A 21,754-nucleotide genomic window follows, 5' to 3' on the forward strand; every position below is an offset into this window, starting at 1 on the left:
GGCTTTGTGGGGGCCCTGGGCTAAATGCTTTGTAGTGGCCCTTAGTTTGCAAAATGTTGGATATTGATTATTTCATGGATCATCCATGTCCGTGCCACCTATTTCTCTGGCAACAAACATATTAAACCAGAGCAAACAGAACAAAAGTAAACTTGGAACTAAACCAGGGCTAGACATGAAACTAAACCTGTCCTAAATCAAGGTTAAACAAGGACTAGAACAGAACCAAACCAAGTCCACATCCGGACTAAAAATGGGCTAAACTAAATAACATCAAGTGTGAACTAAGACTATCTGTGTCCAACATTATTTGGATGACTAAACTCTCTGAATATGCAAAATACTGTTATTTTACCTTATAAAAACTGAGAATTTTAGGTGCAAAAATAAGCTATTTCAATACATTGCATAACACCAAAAATGTGATATAGCATTTGTTTCTCAGAGGAGCCCTGGCCGGGACGAGTGGCGGGGGAAACCCGAGTACCCAGAGGAACCCTGCATCACCCTGGAATTAATCCCAAGACCTTCTTGCGCTACCGTGCCGGCTAGACACGCCGTTCACTGCTCATGGAGTCGATAATCGAGAGTAAAACAATAATTGTAAAACTAAAATGTAATATTGTACATCATTCATGACAATTAGTTCAGTTATTTATTGTTTTAATAAAGTCTTTTATAGTAATGCTATTGTAAACTTATGGCCCACTTCTTAAACCAGTACTAAACGCCTGTAAAATATACTAATATTCTGAATTATAGGCACTAGACTAATGCATACATAATGCAAATCTGCTCCCCCTGTGGCTGGTGGAGTGTAATGAGTTTATGCAGTCTGTTAATGTCAGAAAACATAACTGTTATCACAGAGCCAAGATAAAACGACTCGGACGTCAACACCTTTGTAACTTCTCAGAGACGTGCTATTTAAAGTCTTTAAAAAATGTTTTTCCTTATCCTAACAATACAGCATGGCGTTCCTGGGGAACTGATAATACGAGATGAGAAACATTGTAAGTCTAAGTGACACATCTAAAAATAGAATCTTATCTGCTTGTCACGTTGGAAAAGTGAGGCAAAGCAGACGCCAAATCTTAAGACTTGTGAGAGAAAGAATATGTCAGAAAATGTGTTGACTCATTTGTATGCATGTCGTCAACAAACACACTTTCAGTCAGAAAATAACTAATATCAAAGTTAGTAGATGTATTCCTGCTGTAGAAACCTTTTGTTTGTCCATGTTGACCATATTCTGCAGGCACATGACGTACCATATGAAGAACATTTGTTTAGACACAGGAAAATGAGAAACCACAAAGAATGGTCTATTCATGGGTTTCAGCTTCCTGTTATACACAACATTTTGAGAACATTTCCCATTCAAACATTTAAGTACAGTATGTTTTTGAATTGTTAGTCGCCATGGCATCAGCCCAGATTTCTCATCACTCTGAAACTCATGCATACAGACTAACGGTGCATCCGTGTTGTCCTTTGGCTCAAGAGAAAAGTCAAAGTTCCAACTCATTTGCTTTCATGTGCTTTTTATCTCAGTAACTCCGTGATTTTAACATCACAATAATAACATGGCGTCTGCTTTTAACAGCCTTTCATAGAGCCAACAGGAAGATTTGTTGCTGAGGTTGGATTTTTAGGTTAGGTTTAAGGTACACTTTAATTTCAAGTTCCAATATGTAAAATATCTCTGGAAAACTCTCACATCTCGGAAAACCTTCTTGGAAACTCAAGCAATATTTTCAGACGTTTATCCTAGTTAGAAGATCCAACATGGCTGCTCTTTACTGCCCCCTGCTGACTCTGAACGTGTTGGTGGTTGATGAATTAACTTGGATCCATATTTTGGTAGATTTGGGCACCTTCATGGATTTTATTGTTTTATTTGACTGGTTACAGTCAATACACTGTTACGTATTACTCATAGTTTTCCGACTTGACCCCGGAATGCAGAAACTCTGAGAAAACGTCTCTACCAGGTCCGTGTTCCGACCTCCAAGGACAACTGGAAAGCAGCAAGTGTAGACGTCCGGCAGCAGAGTTCCCCGAGTTCTTTTCTTGACTTGTGCGAGCGTTCATGTGAATTTTTCAAATATAAATGTCTCCTCCGAGTTCCCGAGGATCAAATGAACACTGCAGAAGTTGTAGCGGTCCGACAAAATGGTCAGAGCATCCCCAAAACTGCAGCTCTTGTGCGGTCAGTATCTCTTAAACATGGTCCAACAAACAACTAGTAAAAACGAAGCTGTTATTGCTGAAGAAGTCAATGCTAGTTGTGTTTCCATGACATCGGAAAATGCTGTATCTCCATCAAGACAGCTGATGGCACAGTCTTGCTGCTGTTAACGAATTCACGAATATCTTTCTGATCACATTTGTTGAGTTTGTTTTGTTCTACTTACATCAGAGGGGGCGGAGGTCTTGAATAAGCGTTCCAGGAGGCGGGACCAGAACTCGGACAGGGTTTCGTCCAGGTTCAGAGCTGAGCCGCGATAGTACTGTCTCAGGTCGTTGTAGAGGTCGCCGAACAGACGAGTGTTCTGGGAGTACAGGGGACCGAGGGGAGCCAACTTCTCCTGCAGCGCGCGCTCCGAGTGACTGTGCAGCTCCGTGAAATAGGCTGAAATAACACAAGAGAACAGAACAAATCAATGCACACTACAGCAGAGTTGTTCTTGTACTTATACTCCACTGGGAATATTGGGGTGGCAAGTGACATTTTGAATATTAAACGAAAAAAAGCTAAATATAAGTGTTCCAACTTTCACCTGTCATGCCTTTAAAGTAAAAAGAATAATGCCGTGGTGAATGAAAAGATGTCAGCGTGTTTGAGAAGGGTCAAATCAGTGGCGTCAAGCTGAGAAAACATCTAAGGAGAAGCAGAAACTAATCTACTACAGACATGAACCAGTGAGTGTGTTTGAGGTGGAGAAGGCTTTGTGCAGTGGTCACTCTCTCACATCACCAATACAAGATCAATTGGTGAAAAATAATGTGTGAATGTGTGCAGTAATCAAAGGTAAAGGTGGTCCTACCAAATACCGTATTTTCCAGTCCCCTTTTCATAGTTTGGCCGACTTTGTGCGACTTATACTCCAACTTATATGTGATATTATTCGTTATTTTCACACTGGCAACCGCATTTCACATGTTGATTATTTTCACACTGGCAACCACAAGAGGGCGCTCTAGGCTCTAAGCGACGCAGAAGAAGAATCTGCACTTCCTCTACCTCTGGAGTTTGTGGAGTTGTTTGGAAGTGACACAGAGGAAGAAGAATTCAATGGATTTAGTGATTTGGGGTAAAACTGATGCTTTGGTAAACTTGTTAGCATGTTCTTTATGCTATAGTTATCTGAATAACTGTTAATATGTTACGTTAACATACCAGACACTTACCACAGTTTTATTACAGTTCGTTGTCAGTACGTCATGTAGCTAAAGGTGTTACGTTAGCATACATGCTAGATGAGATTTCTATTCTTGGTCTTGGATTTTATCAAATAAATTTCCCCCAAAAATGCGACTTATACTCCAGCTCGACTTATTTATGTTTTTTTCTTGTCTATTGTGTATTTTTTGGCTGATGCGACTTATACTCTGGAGCGATTTATGATCCGGAAAATACAGTATTAAATCGTGTGCCCCTTTTTTCTGAACAGGCAGTGAATGTCAAAGCTACTTTTATGAGCTTTTAATCCTTTTATACCAGTGTTGTCTCATGTTTGCGTACCTATACACTGTCCTTTATTTGGAAATGGGGTGCTTAGAAAATGTCTGTTTTCACCTACCCCCTATCTCCACTCTGTACTCAGAGCTTTCCTACTCCCTTACTTGTAATTATTCATTCTTTATTATTCTAACTCAAAGTCATACATGTAGAGTTACAAAAGTTGCATATATTTTATTTTTATTTTATTCTATTATCATTATTTTATTATTATTATTATTAATATTATTATTATTATTATTATCTGATTTTTATCTTTATTTTTTATTTTTATTATCTATTTTATTTTATTTTATTTCCCCCCCTCCATTCCCTATTAAAGGCGCAATGGACGATTTTTCGGCGATTTGAGAACGCAGGCGGAAGTGCGCATGTGCACTCCCCCGTGTGGACTGATACAACACACACGTGCGTTTGTTTATTAGCGCGACGGAGCGCATCACATCTCTCGTCTCCCGTAGATTTCTGTCCACTTCTGCGTCAGCTCGAACTGTCTTTCTCCGTCTTCATTTTGCCCCGTACACTGAGGGAACTATATTATGATAGATCCATGCGCTTAGGCACGCGGAAACGTGGGGACGAGCCTGACGCGGCTGCAGGTGAGCGATAGGTGCGTTTTATGATTGATACGTGGCAGGACAAATGATTTATCCACGCCACGAGGAAATATGATAAAAAATTTGCTGAAAAAAATCGTCCATTCCACCTTTAAGATAGGGAGGAGGTTTGTTAATTTTATAAGATAATAAGAGTTTTTGTTCATAAGAGTTCTATTAAGAGTTTGATTTGAAACTTCCTATAATCTGTCCTTTCCTCCTGATTCTACTGCGTTTCCCCTTGTGTGGATATTAAAGGATTATCTTATCTTATCTTATCTTACATTTTTCAACAATAAAACAACAGCATCCGTGTAAGTATATTATATTCATATTCACGCTATTACCAAGAGTCTGCTTGAAGACCAGATGGAAAAGGCCATAGCGACTCAGAGGCCGTAACTACAAGGATCTGTCTTTGCAGTGAACTGATCCAGGCTTTTCCTCCTGCTTCAAAGGCTGTGGGCTGGTGCCAGTCGGCTCTAACCACGACCAGATGGAGCGCCCGCCACATTACTGCTACTGAGGTGGCCACACTAATAATAATAACACTGTCTCCTACTGCAAGCTGCCCTCGTCCATTTTTCTACGTGTACAATTTCAGACACAGATCTATAAAACTCCTTTTTTTTTGTTTACGAAATAAGTTTAGCCTGAGGAAGTGACAAGGTTTGGAGATGTACAGTATGTTTGCATGTTGCCTTTAATGTTTTGCATGTAGTACATCAGGGGTTCATAAATGTTTCAGGCCGGGACTCCCAAAATAACCATGCAACCGACTCGGGACCCCCGCAGTAAAATTAAATAGACGTCTGTCAACAATTTGTAGTTGTGAACCTTTTAAAATTAGGTTTATTTGCATTTATTTTAGTACTTTATTGTGTAAGCTAACCCAACTTCACAAAAACGCACTGTTTTCAATAAAAACATGTATTTCATAGAGTGGTGTAATTTTAAATGTACATGATCTCATGACCCCCTGCTTATGTTTCATGGCCCCCACTTTGGAAACCCCAGTATTACATTACATCACAACTAAAACATGAGTCAGGATCCAGATCTAACGATTGAGGGTACATCCAAGTGTCAAAGGGGAGCAAAACCACAAATAAGGACGCAAATGAGGGTACAAACACTTATTAGGTTTTAATTTTCTTTGATTTGAGTAATATAGTAATCTTACTAGGAGTGGGGCAACATAGAGTCAAATTAATATATCTTTGGAGTACGCCCATTAAGACAATATTAACAGATCAAACCAATCAATTTGCTGAAACATGTCCTTAAAGGTATTGGTTGAGGTTAAATTATCAGACAAATGTGAAATGTCTGACACAAAAGTTCAGAAATATCACCAATCACCCTTGTTTCGAAGTTTAAAACATAACTTTTTTGTTTACATTTCTATTTTTATCCTTGTAAAAAGTATCAATAATAAACTCAATGATCACATTTTGCATATCTTCAAAGCAGCGTTCACAATATTTTGTTTTATTCATTATTACTACTGGCCACCTCGAAAGCTAATGGCAAACAATGGCACAATCTGCTGCTCTTACACTTTGACTCAAGCACACTTGTTTACTATATGTGTCCACCTCCCTCGTGCCTGTCTGTGGACCTGTCATTAGCAGCAACACTTCTCACTCTTCCTCTCTCCTTCTCTCCTTCACTCCTCCTCCCTCCATCCCTTTACCTCCTCTGATGTCGGCTGATCGTTGGACTCCTCAGTGGGTCAACTGCTCATTAGCTGTAGCAGCCCCTGCCCTGCGGGACGCCTGTATATTTGTGTGTGGATAAATGTGTGTGCACGTCCAGATCAAGGCAGTAGCTTATCACCTTTCATTGTGTCTGGCTGACTCCGCTCTCATTATAGCACCCAGTCAGCGGCCCCTTAAAACTCACATAGGCCTCACATTCCCCTTTGGCACACACGCCCTTCAAAGCTTCAGTATCGAGCGGAGAAAACTGAAAATCTGAGCATGTGGGACGTTAAACAAACACAGTGCACAAATGTCACTTGAACCCCGTACGTACGTTGTTTTTGGAGCTGCACAATATATCGCAAAAGTATTGATATTGCAGTATCCTCCATTGAACAGAAACATTTTTTTTTAATGAGAAAGTCAGATCTGTGGAGAGGTAACCCTGCTTAACGTGAGATTTTATGTTTTTGAGAAAATAAAACACATGTATTTGAATAAATGCACATTTGATTAGTTTAATACCATACTGTGGAACATCCCACATCTCCATAGTGCACCTTTAAGTGAACACGGATCTAGTGATCGTAAGATCTTATATCTCTTCACCGTGATTAGTAAATTATAAGCAGCTTTCACGACTATCAAGATCTCAGCAACAGCAACTAGACAGCAAAGTAAAGCTTTTGAACTAAGTTTTGAATGAAGACAGAGAAGGTAGATATGTACCGGTTAAAGGGAGTATTAATGGAAAGGTTTTTACTCTATTGATTGTGTTTGCTCCGCCAGGGAATGATATCATCTTTTATACAGATATAATGGACCTGATTGTAATCCACTCTGAGGGAACTCTAATCTGTGGCAGCAATTGGAATCCGCGCATTCAACCTACATTGGACGTGTCGAACTCAAGAGGCACTGGAGGAACAATAAATAAAAGATAGGATTGATTGACATTTGGAGGGAGATGAAGCCTAGTGCATGCCAGTATTCCAATTTTTCTAATCCACATACACTCCAGAATAGACTATTTCTTTATCTTCAATAAAGACGGATCTAAAATCACTGAGGCAGATATAGGAACAATAGATTTAAGTGATCATGCTCCTATCTACATTACAGTAGACTTGGAGGAAAGACAACATTAAGTCTTATCTGGAGGAAAATTATACTGAGGAAAGTATCCCATTACCTGGGATGCTTCTAAAGCAGTTTCAAGAGGAAAAAATACAGCCATAGCCTCAGCAAAAAAGAAACAAAGGGAGAAAAAGCTAAATGATCTCCAAGAAAAGTGTGCTGTTAGAAATTATTAAGCACTTGTAGGTCTCTTGGTTACTTCCTTTGAACGTACAACAGAAATCTGCAAATTAAGAACAGGAATTTTAACTTCTCCCCATGTGTAATAAATAATAATAGGCCTATAATCTTGTGATAATGCTCTGAAACCCAACATCGCAGTGCTGTGTTGTAGCGTAATCGACAATCCCCCTAACAAGACCCAATGCTTCAAACCCACACCATAATAAAGCGCGGCTGGCGATACTCACTGTCAAAGCTCCGGTGCAGAGCGTGGAAGGAGGCCTGCAGCGAGCGCCCGGCCTCCCTGATGAGCGCCTCAGTCTCGCGGGCGCTCAGTCCTGCCAGGTTATCCTCCATCGCACTGGTGCAGCAGGTGGGGCCCTGGGGACACATCTTCAAGTGCTCGCCTAAAACACACAACACACAGACATTAGTTCGCATTACCTCGCCTCTAATAATGTTCATTTGATTTCATTATCTATTAGACAGGGAGATTTATTGTGGGTATCTGAGAGGAATATTTGTTACAGCTGAGGTAGGCAATATGGAAAATGAATAATGTCGCGAATGTTGCTTTGCAGATGTTACACAGAAGTCACTTTGCCTGCTCTTTATTCGTGTACAAATATTGTCATAGCCACTTATTGTACATAATAGTTTTATTTTAGTATAATTGCAGTGTTGTGTTTTAGTTGAATTTTTCTAAGATTATAGTAGCTGGGAAATCATATACTTTAGTTAAGATCCAAAAATAGACTATAAAGTGTATTTGAATAGCTATTTATATAGATGTTTTTTTCTAATTTCCTGCTTTTCTTCTACAGTGCTTTTTAAAACTGACCTTTCCCCATTGTGGGACAAATTAAGAATCTCTTATCTTATCTCTTATCTTAAATATAGTTTTAAAAGGCTGTAAAAAGAGCTTAATAAAGATCAAACGAAATGTAGTCATACAGTAAAACCAAAGTGCATGAAGTGATATTGCTTCACTTTTGTTGTAAATGTTACGGTTTATTTATGTGCAATACTTCAACCTCACTAAACTAAACCTTTTTAAAATCCATTATTTATAAGCCTAAATGTTTGTCTTATGTGCGGTAAAAGAAAAAGCTACACTGCAAAACCATCTGTAATGTTGATGATTTGAATGTTTGGAAGACTTTAATATTCTCGATTCCAGATGTGACGTATGTGGTGAGGATAATTGCTGCTTTGCATTGATCAGATGCTAAACGTGTCTCTTGATGTTCAAAGTAAGCTCCAGACTCCAGATTTGATGAAACAAACCTATTTTACAGTTGAAAACCAAAAAGTACATACAAATAAACTGTGCTTATTTATTGCAGCTCATGTTTTTTTCCACAATATTGTACATTTGAAATAGAACCTTGCTCCACAGTTGCATCAGTGGCACAATTTGTCATTTATCGCACATTTATTTCATAATGTTTTATTGTGACAGGATGGAACACTGTTTGTTTTGTCATCTTAAACATAAACACAAGTAAAAAAATAAAAACACCGGTAGGATTCTTTGTTACCTCACATAAACAAACAGAATGAACAGCACACATCCTATATGTTAGATAACTATTGAACCATATATTTTCTCATTTGATCCTGTTCCACCTTCAAAACTGCCTTCCCCAGCATATGATTTTGTCCAATATGTTCCTCCACATCTCCTCTCGGACCAAACCCACAAAGTGATATAGACGTACGCCTGAGCACCAGTCTGGAAATAATGTGCTTCTGACCTTCACTGAGCAACTGAAAAATATAAGGCAAGAGAAAAATCGCTCACTTTCACCATTTCCTTATTCCTGAAGGGGGAAAGCGTAAAAATAAAACTCTGACGTTGCCGCTCAGCTTGAGGACCCAGTCTGTGAGTCTGTAACATTAGTCTCTCACACGGGACGCCCCGGGCCGGACGGGTGAGCAAAGTGGCCCGCAGCTGCACGTACTGGGCGTGTGTGACGTGTGTGGGTGGGGGCATGGGTGTGTCATTGTGGGTTTGGGGGCAGAATTGGCCCCGTGTGCCAGGGTAAGTGGAGCGGAAGAAGACACGACTGCATCATGGCGGCCGCATGAATGTTTTATCGACGTGGGCCGCCGTCTGAGAGAGAAACAGAGACGAGAAGGAGAGGGAGAAGGAGGTGAAGGGAAGGAGAGAGTGATAACAGGAAACAGCACCTGATCCACGCTTTTCTCACATTTCAGTTTGGGGGTATTTTAGGATGTATTGATTCAGCTCCATAGAAAGGAAGCCAGGAGATGATCGTGTGTATTGCAAATGTTGTTGATTGACAAAACCCAGTCAAGTCTTAAATGTCAGACTCCATTGAACTGAACCTTGATTCAGAAAATGAACATCACTTTGAAGTAATGAGTCAGCCCACGACTCCAACCAGTCTGTGGGTCGAATTAATCATTACATATTTCAGAGGAACATTTCACTAAGATTATACATTTGCCTGGCTCTAATAAAATCCCATTGAAAACATGAGTCTTGTGATATTTAATCCTATGTATCCGTCAAGAAACATTTGAACTTAATATTAGTTAATGCCTCACATTAAACTTGATTTATTACCTTGAGTCAAATCCTATTTTAATGATTATTTTGAGTTTTAAGACAACAATGAAGGCTTGTCTAGTTTAAATCCATTAAACACTTTTAAATCCTACAAGAGCAGTTCAGAGTAAAAAGGTGTGGCGTGGGTCAGGTCTAAGGTTTCCTCCTTGTCAACTTTGCAACTTAACATTCACTTTGATCAAGCGACAGAGCGACAGGAGAGACAAAAGAGACAGGAGCAGCAGAGACAGGGGAGACAGAAGAGACAGGAGCAGCAGAGACAGGGGAGACAGGGGAGACAGAAGAGACAGGAGCAGCAGAGACAGGGGAGACAGAAGAGACAGGAGCAGCAGAGACAGGGGAGACAGGGGAGACACAAGAGACAGGAGCAGCAGAGACAGGGGAGACAGAAGATACAGGAGCAGCAGAGACAGGGGAGACAGGGGAGACAGGAGCAGCAGAGACAGGGGAGACAGGGGAGACAGGAGAGACAGGAGCAATAGAGACAGGGGAGACAGGGGAGACAGGAGAGACAGGAGCAGTAGAGACAGGGGAGACAGGGGAGACAGGAGAGACAGGAGCAGTAGAGACAGGGGAGACAGAAGAGACAGGAGCAGCAGAGACAGGGGAGACAGGAGCAGCAGAGACAGGGGAGACAGGGGAGACAGGAGAGACAGGAGCAGTAGAGAAAGGGGAGACAGAAGAGACAGGAGCAGCAGAGACAGGGGAGACAGGAGAGACAGGAGCAGCAGAGACAGGGCAGCAGAGACAGGAGCAGCAGAGACAGGAGCAGCAGAGACAGGAGCAGCAGAGACAGGGGAGACAGAGGAGACAGGAGCAGCAGAGACAGGGCAGCAGAGACAGGAGCAGCAGAGACATGGCAGGAGAGACAGGAGCAGCAGAGACAGGGCAGCAGAGACAGGAGCAGCAGCGACAGGGAGACAGGAGCCGCAGAGACAAGAGCAGCAGAGACAGGGGAGACAGGGGAGACAGGAGCAGCAGAGACAGACAGGAGAGACAGGAGCAGCAGAGACAGGAGCAGCTGAGACAGGGAAGACAGGAGAGACTGGCGCAGCAGAGACAGGAGACACAGGAGCAGCAGAGACAGGGCAGCAGAGACAGGGAGACAGGAGCAGCAGAGACAGGGGAGACAGGAGCAGCAGAGACGGGAACAGCAGAGACGGGAACAGCAGAGACAGGAGCAGCAGAGACATGGCAGGAGAGACAGGAGCAGCAGAGACAGGGAGACAGGAGCCGCAGAGACAGGAGCAGCAGAGACAGGGGAGACAGGGGAGACAGGAGCAGCAGAGACAGACAGGAGAGACAGGAGCAGCAGAGACAGGAGCAGCTGAGACAGGGAAGACAGGAGAGACTGGCGCAGCAGAGACAGGAGAGACAGGAGCAGCAGAGACAGGAGCAGCAGAGACAGGAGAGGCAGGAGCAGCAGAGACAGGGGAGACAGGGGAGACAGGAGAGACAGGAGCAGCAGAGACAGGGCAGCAGAGACAGGGAGACAGGAGCAGCAGAGACGGGAACAGCAGAGACGGGAACAGCAGAGACAGGAGCAGCAGAGACATGGCAGGAGAGACAGGAGCAGCAGAGACAGGGAGACAGGAGCCGCAGAGACAGGAGCAGCAGAGACAGGAGCAGCCCCCATGTGCTCCAGCAGTCACAGTCCACTGAGCTAACACATACAGTACATGTGTGGCGGCTAATGTTAGCATGTTGTTTCGGGTTTGTCATACCAACCCAGACGTCGCGGGGCGTTTACCACAGACACAGACGCTTTACTGCATTCCAGGGCTGCCGGGTAATGGAGGCAGCTGGCATCCTGCTATAAAAATGTAATTTACTTGAAGGAACTCAAACATGGACTGCGGTGTATGTAGGAAGCAAAGTTACTAAAACATTTATGTAGTTACAACATCCAGGAGGGAGTTTATATAAGAGACTAACCATGCACAAGTGGCACTGTTACCTTACATTACAATAAACAATTCATTTTTTTATGGCCAACAAAGCATAAGGAGGTCTGTATTTTCAAAGGTGATGTGTATAGAAAATAATACAAATACATTAATCAAAATCACCTTGAAATAATTGGACCCGATGCAACATTAAACAGTCTTTCTCAAGCCGTGAAAACTTAATGTTATTCAATTTTAGGCATTGATTCGCTCACGTAGCCAACCCCTAGTGGCCCTTTCTCGAACTACACAATTATTGCTCATCACACCGGCTTCAGTTCTCAGCTCCGGAGACGCGCCGCTTGTCTCTGGAAAACCTTTTTAAAAGTCATGAACTCCCTCTGCCCTTCATTTTCTCTCTCCGAGGAGAATAGCGATAAGCCGTGAGAGGAGATTTGGGTCGAATGAAATCAGCCTCTATAGGTGATTTGGCTGCTTGCACTGATTTTGCCCTGGAGCTTCAGCATATATTTAGTTAAGTCTGTATCCAGAGGGACTTGCACACACAGAAACGGTCGGCGCTGTGCTTGTGGGGACCATCTATGACATAATGGCCTGTCTTTTGCCTCGGGCTGTCGGTTCAAAAATGCAGAGGTCGAGCGAGAGATGGAACATACAATGAATGCTTTCTCCACTGACACAAATCACGCATATCGTCATTATGACCACTTGTAAAATGTATTGATTGGTGGTCTTAATGTTATGTGATGTATTTCTATCAACACCAGCATTAAAGTGTTTATATATTCCTTTTGCCCACACATTTGTTCCTTCATTACTCGCACGTCGCCACTTCTCTGTTCTTGGCCATGACATTCTCCATAAAGTCATTTAAAGCTCCCCCAGCAATTCTTACCAGCCAATCAGTGCGTAATGGACAGGCGTATGCGGTGGGCGATATGGGGAAGACATATCACATATTTGTAGAGCTAATGCTAGTTTGATGTTACCTCGATTCATGTAGTTAGTGTGTTTGTATCTGTCTGGAAGAGGTTACTGAAAATCCAGTTACCTCTTCTGGACAATGGGAAGAAAAGCACTGAATTACCAAAATATCAGATTAATAAGGCTGTAACAATCGGAATAATCATGAATTTCGCTGTTGTAATGTGTCGGTTTCCTAAAATTATTGTATATTGACTATTTTAATAATTGTTAATTACCACTATGTACACTAGAAAACTCATTAAAAGACATTTAATAACAAAGACAGTGGCATTACTAATCAAAATGTTGAAGAAAAATACACTCTACTTTAAATATTCTCTGTCAAGAAGCCTGTAGCCATCATACCGTCAGCCTCTCCATTAAAAAGTAAAAGTACATTATAAAGTAACCTAATCCACCATAATCCATCCACGAAATCATATTTTGATACGTATTATGCTTATCTAGAGTAAGGCAAGGCAAGGCAAGTTTATTTGTAGAGCACATTTCATACACAAGGCAATTCAAAGTGCTTCACACAGCAGGAAAAATGCATTCAAATCACAAAGAAATTACAGAAACAGAAATACAATAAAATTAACTAAATTAAAAATTATCAATCCAACTGATTTTCTAAACTAATAAAATCACAAACAAAAGAGAAGAGTGCAAAGATAAAAATTAACTACAATAAAATTAACTAAATTAAAAATTATCAATCCAACTGATTTTCTAAACTAATAAAATCACAAACAAAAGAGAAGAGTGCAAAGAAAAAATCCTTTCAGTCATATGCGCAGCTAAACAAAACTGTTTTTAGCTTAGATTTGAACATTGTCAGAGTAGAAGCCTGTCTCACATCTTCAGGAAGACTGTTCCAGATTTTAGCTGCATAAAACTGAAACGCAGATTCCCCATGTTTTGTCCTGACTCTGGGCACCAGCAGGAGGCCGGTCCCTGAGGTCCTCAGAGTCCGAGATGGTTCATATGGCACTAACATATCCAAGATGTACTTTGGTGCTAGGCCATGGAGAGACTTGTACACAAGCAGAGCTGCTTTAAAGTCTATTCTCTGAGCCACAGGGAGCCAGTCCAGAGACCTGAGAACAGGACTAATGTGATCATACTTCCTGGTTCTGGTCAGGACCCGAGCAGCAGCGTTCTGGATGTACTGCAGCTGTTTTACAGCTCGTTTGGAGAGACCAGTGAGCAGGCCGTTACAGTAGTCTAATCTACTTGAGACAAACGCGTGGATAAGTCTCTCTAAATCTGGTTTTGACACTATATTTTTGATTTTGGCAATGTTTTTTAGATGGTAAAAAGCTGCTGATGTTATTGATTTGACGTGGCAATTAAAGTTCAAGTCTGAGTCCATTATTACCCCCAGATTTCTAATTTGGTTTGTAGGTTTTAGAGCGAGACTCTGGAGGTGACCGCTAACACTTTCTCTTTGTTTCTGTGGGCCAAAAACGATTATTTCAGTCTTGTCTGAGTTCAGCTGGAGAAAGTTGTTTTGCATCCACACACTGATCTGTTGGATGCAGTGACAGAGTGAATCTACTGGTCCATAGTCACCTGCCGATAGTGAAACATAGATCTGAGTGTCGTCTGCATAATTGTGATAGGACACATTTTCACTGCGTATCAACTGACCCAACGGCAGCATGTAGAGGTTGAACAGAAGGGGACCCAGGACTGACCCTTGGGGCACTCCACAGGTCAGGGTCATGTGGTCTGAGACACAGCTACCAATTTCAACAAAGTACTTCCTGTCTTCCAGATAGGACCTTAACCAGTTTAGGGCAGTGCCAGTGATGCCCACCCAGTCCTCTAGTCTCTGTAAGAGGACCCCATGATCGACAGTGTCAAAAGCAGCACTCAGATCTAACAGAATTAAGACTGAGGCTTTGCCCGTGTCAGTGTTCAGGCGGATGTCATTTGTCACCTTGACAAGAGCAGTCTCAGTGCTGTGATGAGGTCTAAAACCTGACTGAAAAACATCAAATGAGTTGTTTATTAAGAGGAAATCTGTGAGCTGTTGGTAAACAACCTTTTCAAGGACTTTGCCCCAAAATGGCAGATTAGAGATGGGCCGGTAATGACTCAGTACTGCGGCATCAAGACTGCTCTTCTTTAGGAGAGGCTTTATGACCGCAGTTTTCAAAGACATTGGGAATGTTCCAGATTGAAGCGACATGTTAACTATGTGAGTGAATGGTGCTAACAAACTGTTCAGCACAGACTTTAGAAATTTGGTGGGTAACACATCAAGGCAGCATGTAGATGAACTCAGACTGGTGATGATCTCATGGACAGTTTTGTCAGTTACTGGTGCAAAGTGAGTTAGCTCTAAGTGTCTTGGTGGTTTTAGGGTATTTTTTTGCATTGTGGGATTTATAGCATTTTTAATGCCCTGAACTTTGTCATTAAAGAATAATGCAAACTCATTACACTTGGATGTGGAAATGAGTTCTAACGGCAGCTGAGCTGGAGGGTTAGATAATACACAGACCCTAAAACATATGCCAAAAGTGGAATTATTAAATCAAAAGTCAACAAATAATAAGCTATTTAGAATTTCCACCAATTTTAATCATATGCTTTATTTGCAAATATTTCCTATCCAGAAGCCGTCATTCACCATAGTTATTTGGTTAAAAATGTATTTCAAGGCACAGTATGTCACTTTCTGCATGATTCCATGGAAATAAAAGCTAAAACTAAACATTCTCCATGCAGATAGATAAGGTTTATCCCATACTGTGGAATATTATAGTTAAAGGAACAACATCTCCATGGAAACTTGCGAGGTTCCTCCAGGCCAAGCAAAGGTTTGTGGAAAGGCAAGCCTGCTCACAGTAGATACAACTTTTTTATAATGTTTTGTACTTCATTAAAAAGTTGACTAATCAAAAAAGTTGTCGACTACTAAAATAATTGTCAGTTGCAACATTCAACCTACATTTTCATTCTCCATAAACATGAAGAAAATAAACACACACCATTCTCTCGTAGCGCCACCTTTGATATTACTGCACATGCCCCATTAGCAGCAGTTTTGGAGATGCTCTGACCCACTTATCACATTTTGCCCTTGTCAAACTCACTCAGATCATTACACGTTCATCCAATCCAATGTCTGAGCTCTTTTGTTTTTACAATCTACAGTTCACGGCCATCCGCACTGAGCCTATGAGGTCAAGTGCTCCTATTACAAACAATACTTTTTTAGACAAATCTATCAACAATCAGTCACAAGTGGCCCTCGTCTCATTAGAGAGCACTTGTATTTTGGTCACTCTCTTGTCCAAGTCTACGGCCTTGGTTTGTTTTGTGCAAGCGCTGATTCAAGCACCTGTCATTTCAAAACGCGCTCAAATCAAATCACGGCGGCTAATCACTGGACAAATAGACAAATTATATTCACCACTTTGGCTCAACACGAATGCTGATGAGGAACATTTCTCCCTATTGATTATGTGGTGATGTCTAATGCAATATTTATGGGGTAAATTAATTTGAAAAGAGGATGTTGAGCCAGGAAGGGATCAGAGCTTTCCACTAATGACTCTCTGTGATAAAATGTGAATATATGAGTATATTTCTGTGATATATTTTATCTGCATAATAGTGATATTTTATCTGCATCATTAGTCTAAGAGAAGAACGGGTGTGTGACAAACTGCATTTGTGAAGGGGTCGTAAAGATGGGCCAAAGGATGTTTACCCGAGGAGGGGGGGTGACAGCCCAGAGGAGTTTGGGTAATGTTTACCCAAGACTTGATCTCTATGGAAAAATACCAAGTGCCTTGATGTGAAGCTGACCAATGAGAAATGTGACCCGCCTATTTCAGAATATCTAATAAAACCAACCAGCATGGGAAAAAACGGGGTGAGACGCAGGAGGATCACGCAGGCTGCTTACCACAGCTTGCGTGATCAGTCTCGGCGTTTTCTCCCAAGCTTGCCATACAAATGTCTGACGTTTCTGTGTCGTTTCATATTCTAAGTTGAATTGTGTCCTCTATGTGTTACGGAATAGCATCGGTGTATGTCTAATTCCGTGACATTTTCTGGTCCTTCGAGCCGGATGACAAGCAGCCCCTTCGCGGAGATTGACGGGTGAATCGGTGAAGTCTGTGCACAGCTAAAAGAACTCCACTTTTCCCGTGGCCGCCCATCGCACCTCATTCTCCGTGAGGAGAGTGCGTCGTTTCGAAGCAGCAGGAGAACACAGGCGACGAAGAAGGTCAGATAAAACTTTGTGTGTGAAAGAGTTAGCCATAAAACGTTTTATGCATTAGTTTGATATTTACTGGAAAGATATTGAAGGCTCTTATGCCCAGTTAGGTGTTACTGAGGAAATGCCCAGTTAGGTGTTACTGAGGAAATGCCCAGTTAGGTATTACTGAGGAAATGCCCAGTTAGGTGTTACTGAGGAAATGCCCAGTTTGATGTTACTGAGGAAATATTTTGGGGGTTGGCTTTGTGTAGATAATTTCTCACATAAAGGAGTTAAATTGCTCACCACGAGTTAAGTTTCTCACCGAAAGAAAGTCATGAAGCCTTATGCCGAGTTGTTACTGACATAAAGATGAGTGAATGTAAGCACTGTGCACAAGCGAAGTAAGTAAGAGAGAAGTGTGGATGTGTGAATGAGGATTAATAAGTGATTAACTAACAAGTGTGAATCACAATTAATCATACAAGGGTCACAAGGCGTTATTCTGAGAGATCTAAAATTTGCAGTCACGGGTGAATCTTAAACACCACGTTTATGTCCGGAGGAATCTAATAAGGAATTTTCTCTAGAAGCTTGACATTGACCGTGACTGTAAAGCAAGTAGCATTTCTCTCAGACGACCGAGACCACATAATGCCAGAATTATCACCCCAAACTGTAAAAAGACAAAGGAAAAGTCATAAGAGGATTTTGGAGGGAGACTTCCAGTGTGCTCAGATGACGTGGCAGAGAGGGGGAGATAAGGGGGTCAACAAGACAGGAAAAGGGGAGAAAGCAGTTCAGAGGACGCTCTGAACTGATGAAATAAGTAAAACTAAACTCAGCTGGTTTTAAATTTTAGTATTTCAACAAATTTTAAGGGTTTTGATTGATTGACAACAATCAATTATAAAGATTGTATTAAACTTGATAAGAGATGAAGATGAATTCAGATTTTTATAGATGGCCAATATTTTGGGGAATGTGATCACAGACAAGACAGGACACTTCCTGTCCTCGACATAGAAGACAAAAGTTGTGTTTTTATGGTATCGTGTTTTTTGAGTGCACAGAACAAAGCTACGTTTTGTTTTGTTTTATTTTTGGACTTGACGAAAATTATCTTTTTGGACTTAATGCATGACGAGATGAAAGTACAGGACGAAAAGACAGAAGTGTTTTTAAATTTAGAATCAAATGCAGGCACAGGCCTGGAAGTGATAATATGGGTAAATGAGTGACTACTTATGTTTTTGGACATAGAACGGGCAGTAAGTAAAGTGATAGTAAAAGAATATCTGTAACTTATTTATTTGTATTATCATGAGGAAACCTCGTATTGCGATGTAGACGTAAGTGAGGGAATAAGTTAAATAGTGACGTCAAATGCCCTCCCAGTAAAGACATGAATGTGTCATTAACTAAGGCAATTGATGCAGAAGTGGGGGGACATGGGAGGATATGGGTCATAAAGATAGTCAGAGATAAGGGGCTATTGACTGGCAAAGACTCTGGAGGAGTGTAGAGCAGCGTAATGCAGGAGAAGAATACATTTTATGAGACCCGCAGATTACCTGAAGATAGTGAAAACTAAACAGGGGGATGGGTAATCAATACATGAGTTTAGAAGCAGAATGACAGGGACATTATAAAGGATAACAGGGGAATCCCAGGGGATGCAGCGTCTGATAGTTATATCAGAAGCAATTAGAAAGTAAAAGCAGGTTACAAGTGAGGGTAAGAGTAAGTGAAAAGAGAGAAAGAAAAAGCAGGTTTAGAAATTTGGAAATGGGTGTTTCCTCCGTTACAAGAGGAAGACAGAGAGGGGAAGACAGAGAGAGACAAAGGAAAGACAAAGAAAGTAGGCAACAAGGGGAAAAACAGGTTGATACAAGAGATGTGCCTTATAACAAGGGGAAGGTTTAGAATCATTTTGATTTTTAATACACATATAGACTTGCTAGAACAAACTAATACACAATGTTTGTAAAGCACCACATGAGCAGGTGTGAGAGATTGAGTTTGAAACTCACCTGAAGCACATATAGAAGATTAGCACATATTACATTAGATGGGTGACCTTATGCAGGCCACACGATAAGAGGAGATGTGAAACGTTATGTTAATTATGTGAAAAATTCTAAGTTGTGAACTGACCCTTATGGCCAGCTCAACGGGGAATTATTGAGATAATTAGTATTGTTTGATGTATTTGACACACACACACATACACACACACACATACATACATACGCGCGCACACGTGGGCACCAAACATTTAGAGTTTGAAACATTTGGAGTTTGAAACAAATGGTGGTAAAACATATAGGTTTGGCAGTGTCGGATTGGACACACAGGGGGGGCCCAGCGCTGTGGAAGGGGGGCTCAGCCAGGGATGTGAGCACTGAACTGTGAAAGGTCAAGAGGTGACATTGCGGAGTTGGAGTGACAGACGCAATTCCATCTCTTCCTTGATTACATCCTGGATTAGTGAATGTTGTAAACTATCTGGATTATTGGATTTTGTTAAATGTAGATGTTTGAGAAATGGGCAAGGCCATATCTCAAAAAGGAGGGATATGTACATGTAAACAAATATTCCGAATCAATAAGTACTAAAAAAAAAAATTGTAAACAAGAAAACTGTTTGAAATACACTGAACTGTCGAAAAGACTTTGTTTATCACCGCAGAGAACGTGTTGGAGATGTCGTGTTTACAGAGACGAGCAAGGTGGACGGAGCCACACACCGACCATTGGAGGGACGAGAACATGGGTGCTCTCATGGGAAAGTGAGAGAAATGTCTGGACAACACAGCGGCAGAGCCATAACATCGCAGACGCAGGACTTCGTTTGTATGAGTTTTGTCCAGAGTCTACGGTAGAGTACGATACTTTGCTACAATGGATGAGGAGACAGATTCTACAGTATGCAAAGTACTATACTCTGCTACAATGAACGAGAGCCAGAGGCTACGGTGCGCATAGTACCATACTCTGTGAAAAAGAATCAACGAGTTATCATCATCACAGCGATGACGATAATATGGGTGCTGAACACCTGTATTATGCACGGGACAATCGGGACAATCGATCAACATACACAGACATGGAAAATAGAGGGAAGAAAATAAGTGATCAACTTGAAAGATTATGAAATGCATGATGTGTAATGATGTACAATGTACAATTGACATGACAGTAGCTGAAGAAACACAATGGCATATTACACCACAGCCACTGTTGTTTACACTAACTAAGAGAGAGTTTTTTTATCTGCTACAACATAACTACATGCAATGTTAATGAAATTATGAATTGAGATGGGAAATGTACCAGTTCATATGTGTCATAGGTGTGACCGAAGCGAGCAGCGGAAGAAGGTCTCTTAAGAAACCAAGCAAGGACGTATGGTGGTGTGGACACACAGTGCTGAGGGCACTTGGAGGCAAAGGGTGTGGGACGTTGTGCCTATGTATCCCTTTTGTGGCCAGCCATGGTCAGAACAAAGACCAGCATCACCCAGAACCATACCGCAGGGTCAAGGTCGAGAGGTTAGTGGACAATCTGGTCCCAGTAGCACCTGATACTACGTATTTGATTCTATTGGGGTGTCCAGAGAGGTCCCTGACGAGTTTAACTGACTGACCAGAGAGCAGCGGGGTTTAAGGGCTTTCCGCTTGTACTTCTATATTTCCCATCACACCGCACAAAATTATAGACAAGATAAATTGTCTGTCAAATTACAGAGATTGACCAATCTGACTCAAAATTTAGGACAGTAATGCAGTAGACATGTTGTGGGCCGAGAGAAAAGGAGTTTGTTCAATGTTTGAGAAATGTGCATCACTTTTTTGAGTGTAAAAGTGTCATTTTAACACCAATATGAAAGACATGCTGAAAACTGAAAAGAATAATATGTTTGGCATATGAGACAGTAGACTAATGCTTTGATAAACAGGAGGGAAATGTGATAAAATGTGAATATATGAGTATATTTCTGTGATATATTTTATCTGCATAATAGTGATATTTTATCTGCATCATTAGTCTAAGAGAAGAACGGGTGTGTGACAAACTGCATTTGTGAAGGGGTCGTAAAGATGGGCCAAAGGATGTTTACCCGAGGAGGGGGGGGGGGGGGGGTGACAGCCCAGAGGAGTTTGGGTAATGTTTACCCAAGACTTGATCTCTACGGAAAAATACCAAGTGCCTTGATGTGAGGCTGACCAATGAGAAATGTGACCCGCCTATTCCAGAATATCTAATAAAACCAACCAGCATGGGAAAAAACGGGGTGAGACGCAAGAGGGTCACGCAGGCTGCTTACCACAGCTTGCGTGATCAGTCTCGGCGTTTTCTCCCAAGCTTGCCATACAAATGTCTGACGTTTCTGTGTCGTTTCATATTCTAAGTTGAATTGTGTCCTCTATGTGTTACGGAATAGCATTGCTGTATGTCTAATTCCATGACACTCTCAACGTTGCAATTCAAGATATTGTTCCAGTGGAGGCGATTTTGCACTAAATCATGACTGAATCTATTTTGTTCTGAACTTTTTGGAGAGGTTTTGGTTTTGCCCGCACATGCACATGACAACTAGCACTGGTTGTCATGGCGATCCCAACAAGACAACATTGCTGAGCCTTGAACTGTCTCCTGGATTCAGACACACAAACACCACAGCTGCCTGGACATGAGACCAGCCAGATCATGTAAC

General features: G+C 41.5%; 1 protein-coding gene across 1 annotated transcript in view; it reads right to left on the minus strand.

Annotated features, from left to right (window-relative positions):
* Positions 1–21,754, minus strand: part of gpc1a (glypican 1a) — a 61,996-nt gene that overhangs the window by 8,057 nt on the left and 32,185 nt on the right. Inside the window, exons 2-3 of the mRNA XM_072438957.1 lie at positions 7,592–7,750; positions 2,418–2,635 (exon numbers count right to left, since the gene is read on the minus strand). Coding sequence (XP_072295058.1) covers positions 2,418–2,635; positions 7,592–7,750 — 377 coding nt within the window. The remainder of the gene's footprint in view (positions 1–2,417; positions 2,636–7,591; positions 7,751–21,754) is intronic.

Source organism: Eucyclogobius newberryi, unplaced genomic scaffold (assembly GCF_026437365.1).
Source record: "Eucyclogobius newberryi isolate DKJ021-1_F unplaced genomic scaffold, fEucNew1.0.hap1 SCAF_9, whole genome shotgun sequence".
Lineage (NCBI taxonomy): Eukaryota > Metazoa > Chordata > Actinopteri > Gobiiformes > Gobiidae > Eucyclogobius > Eucyclogobius newberryi.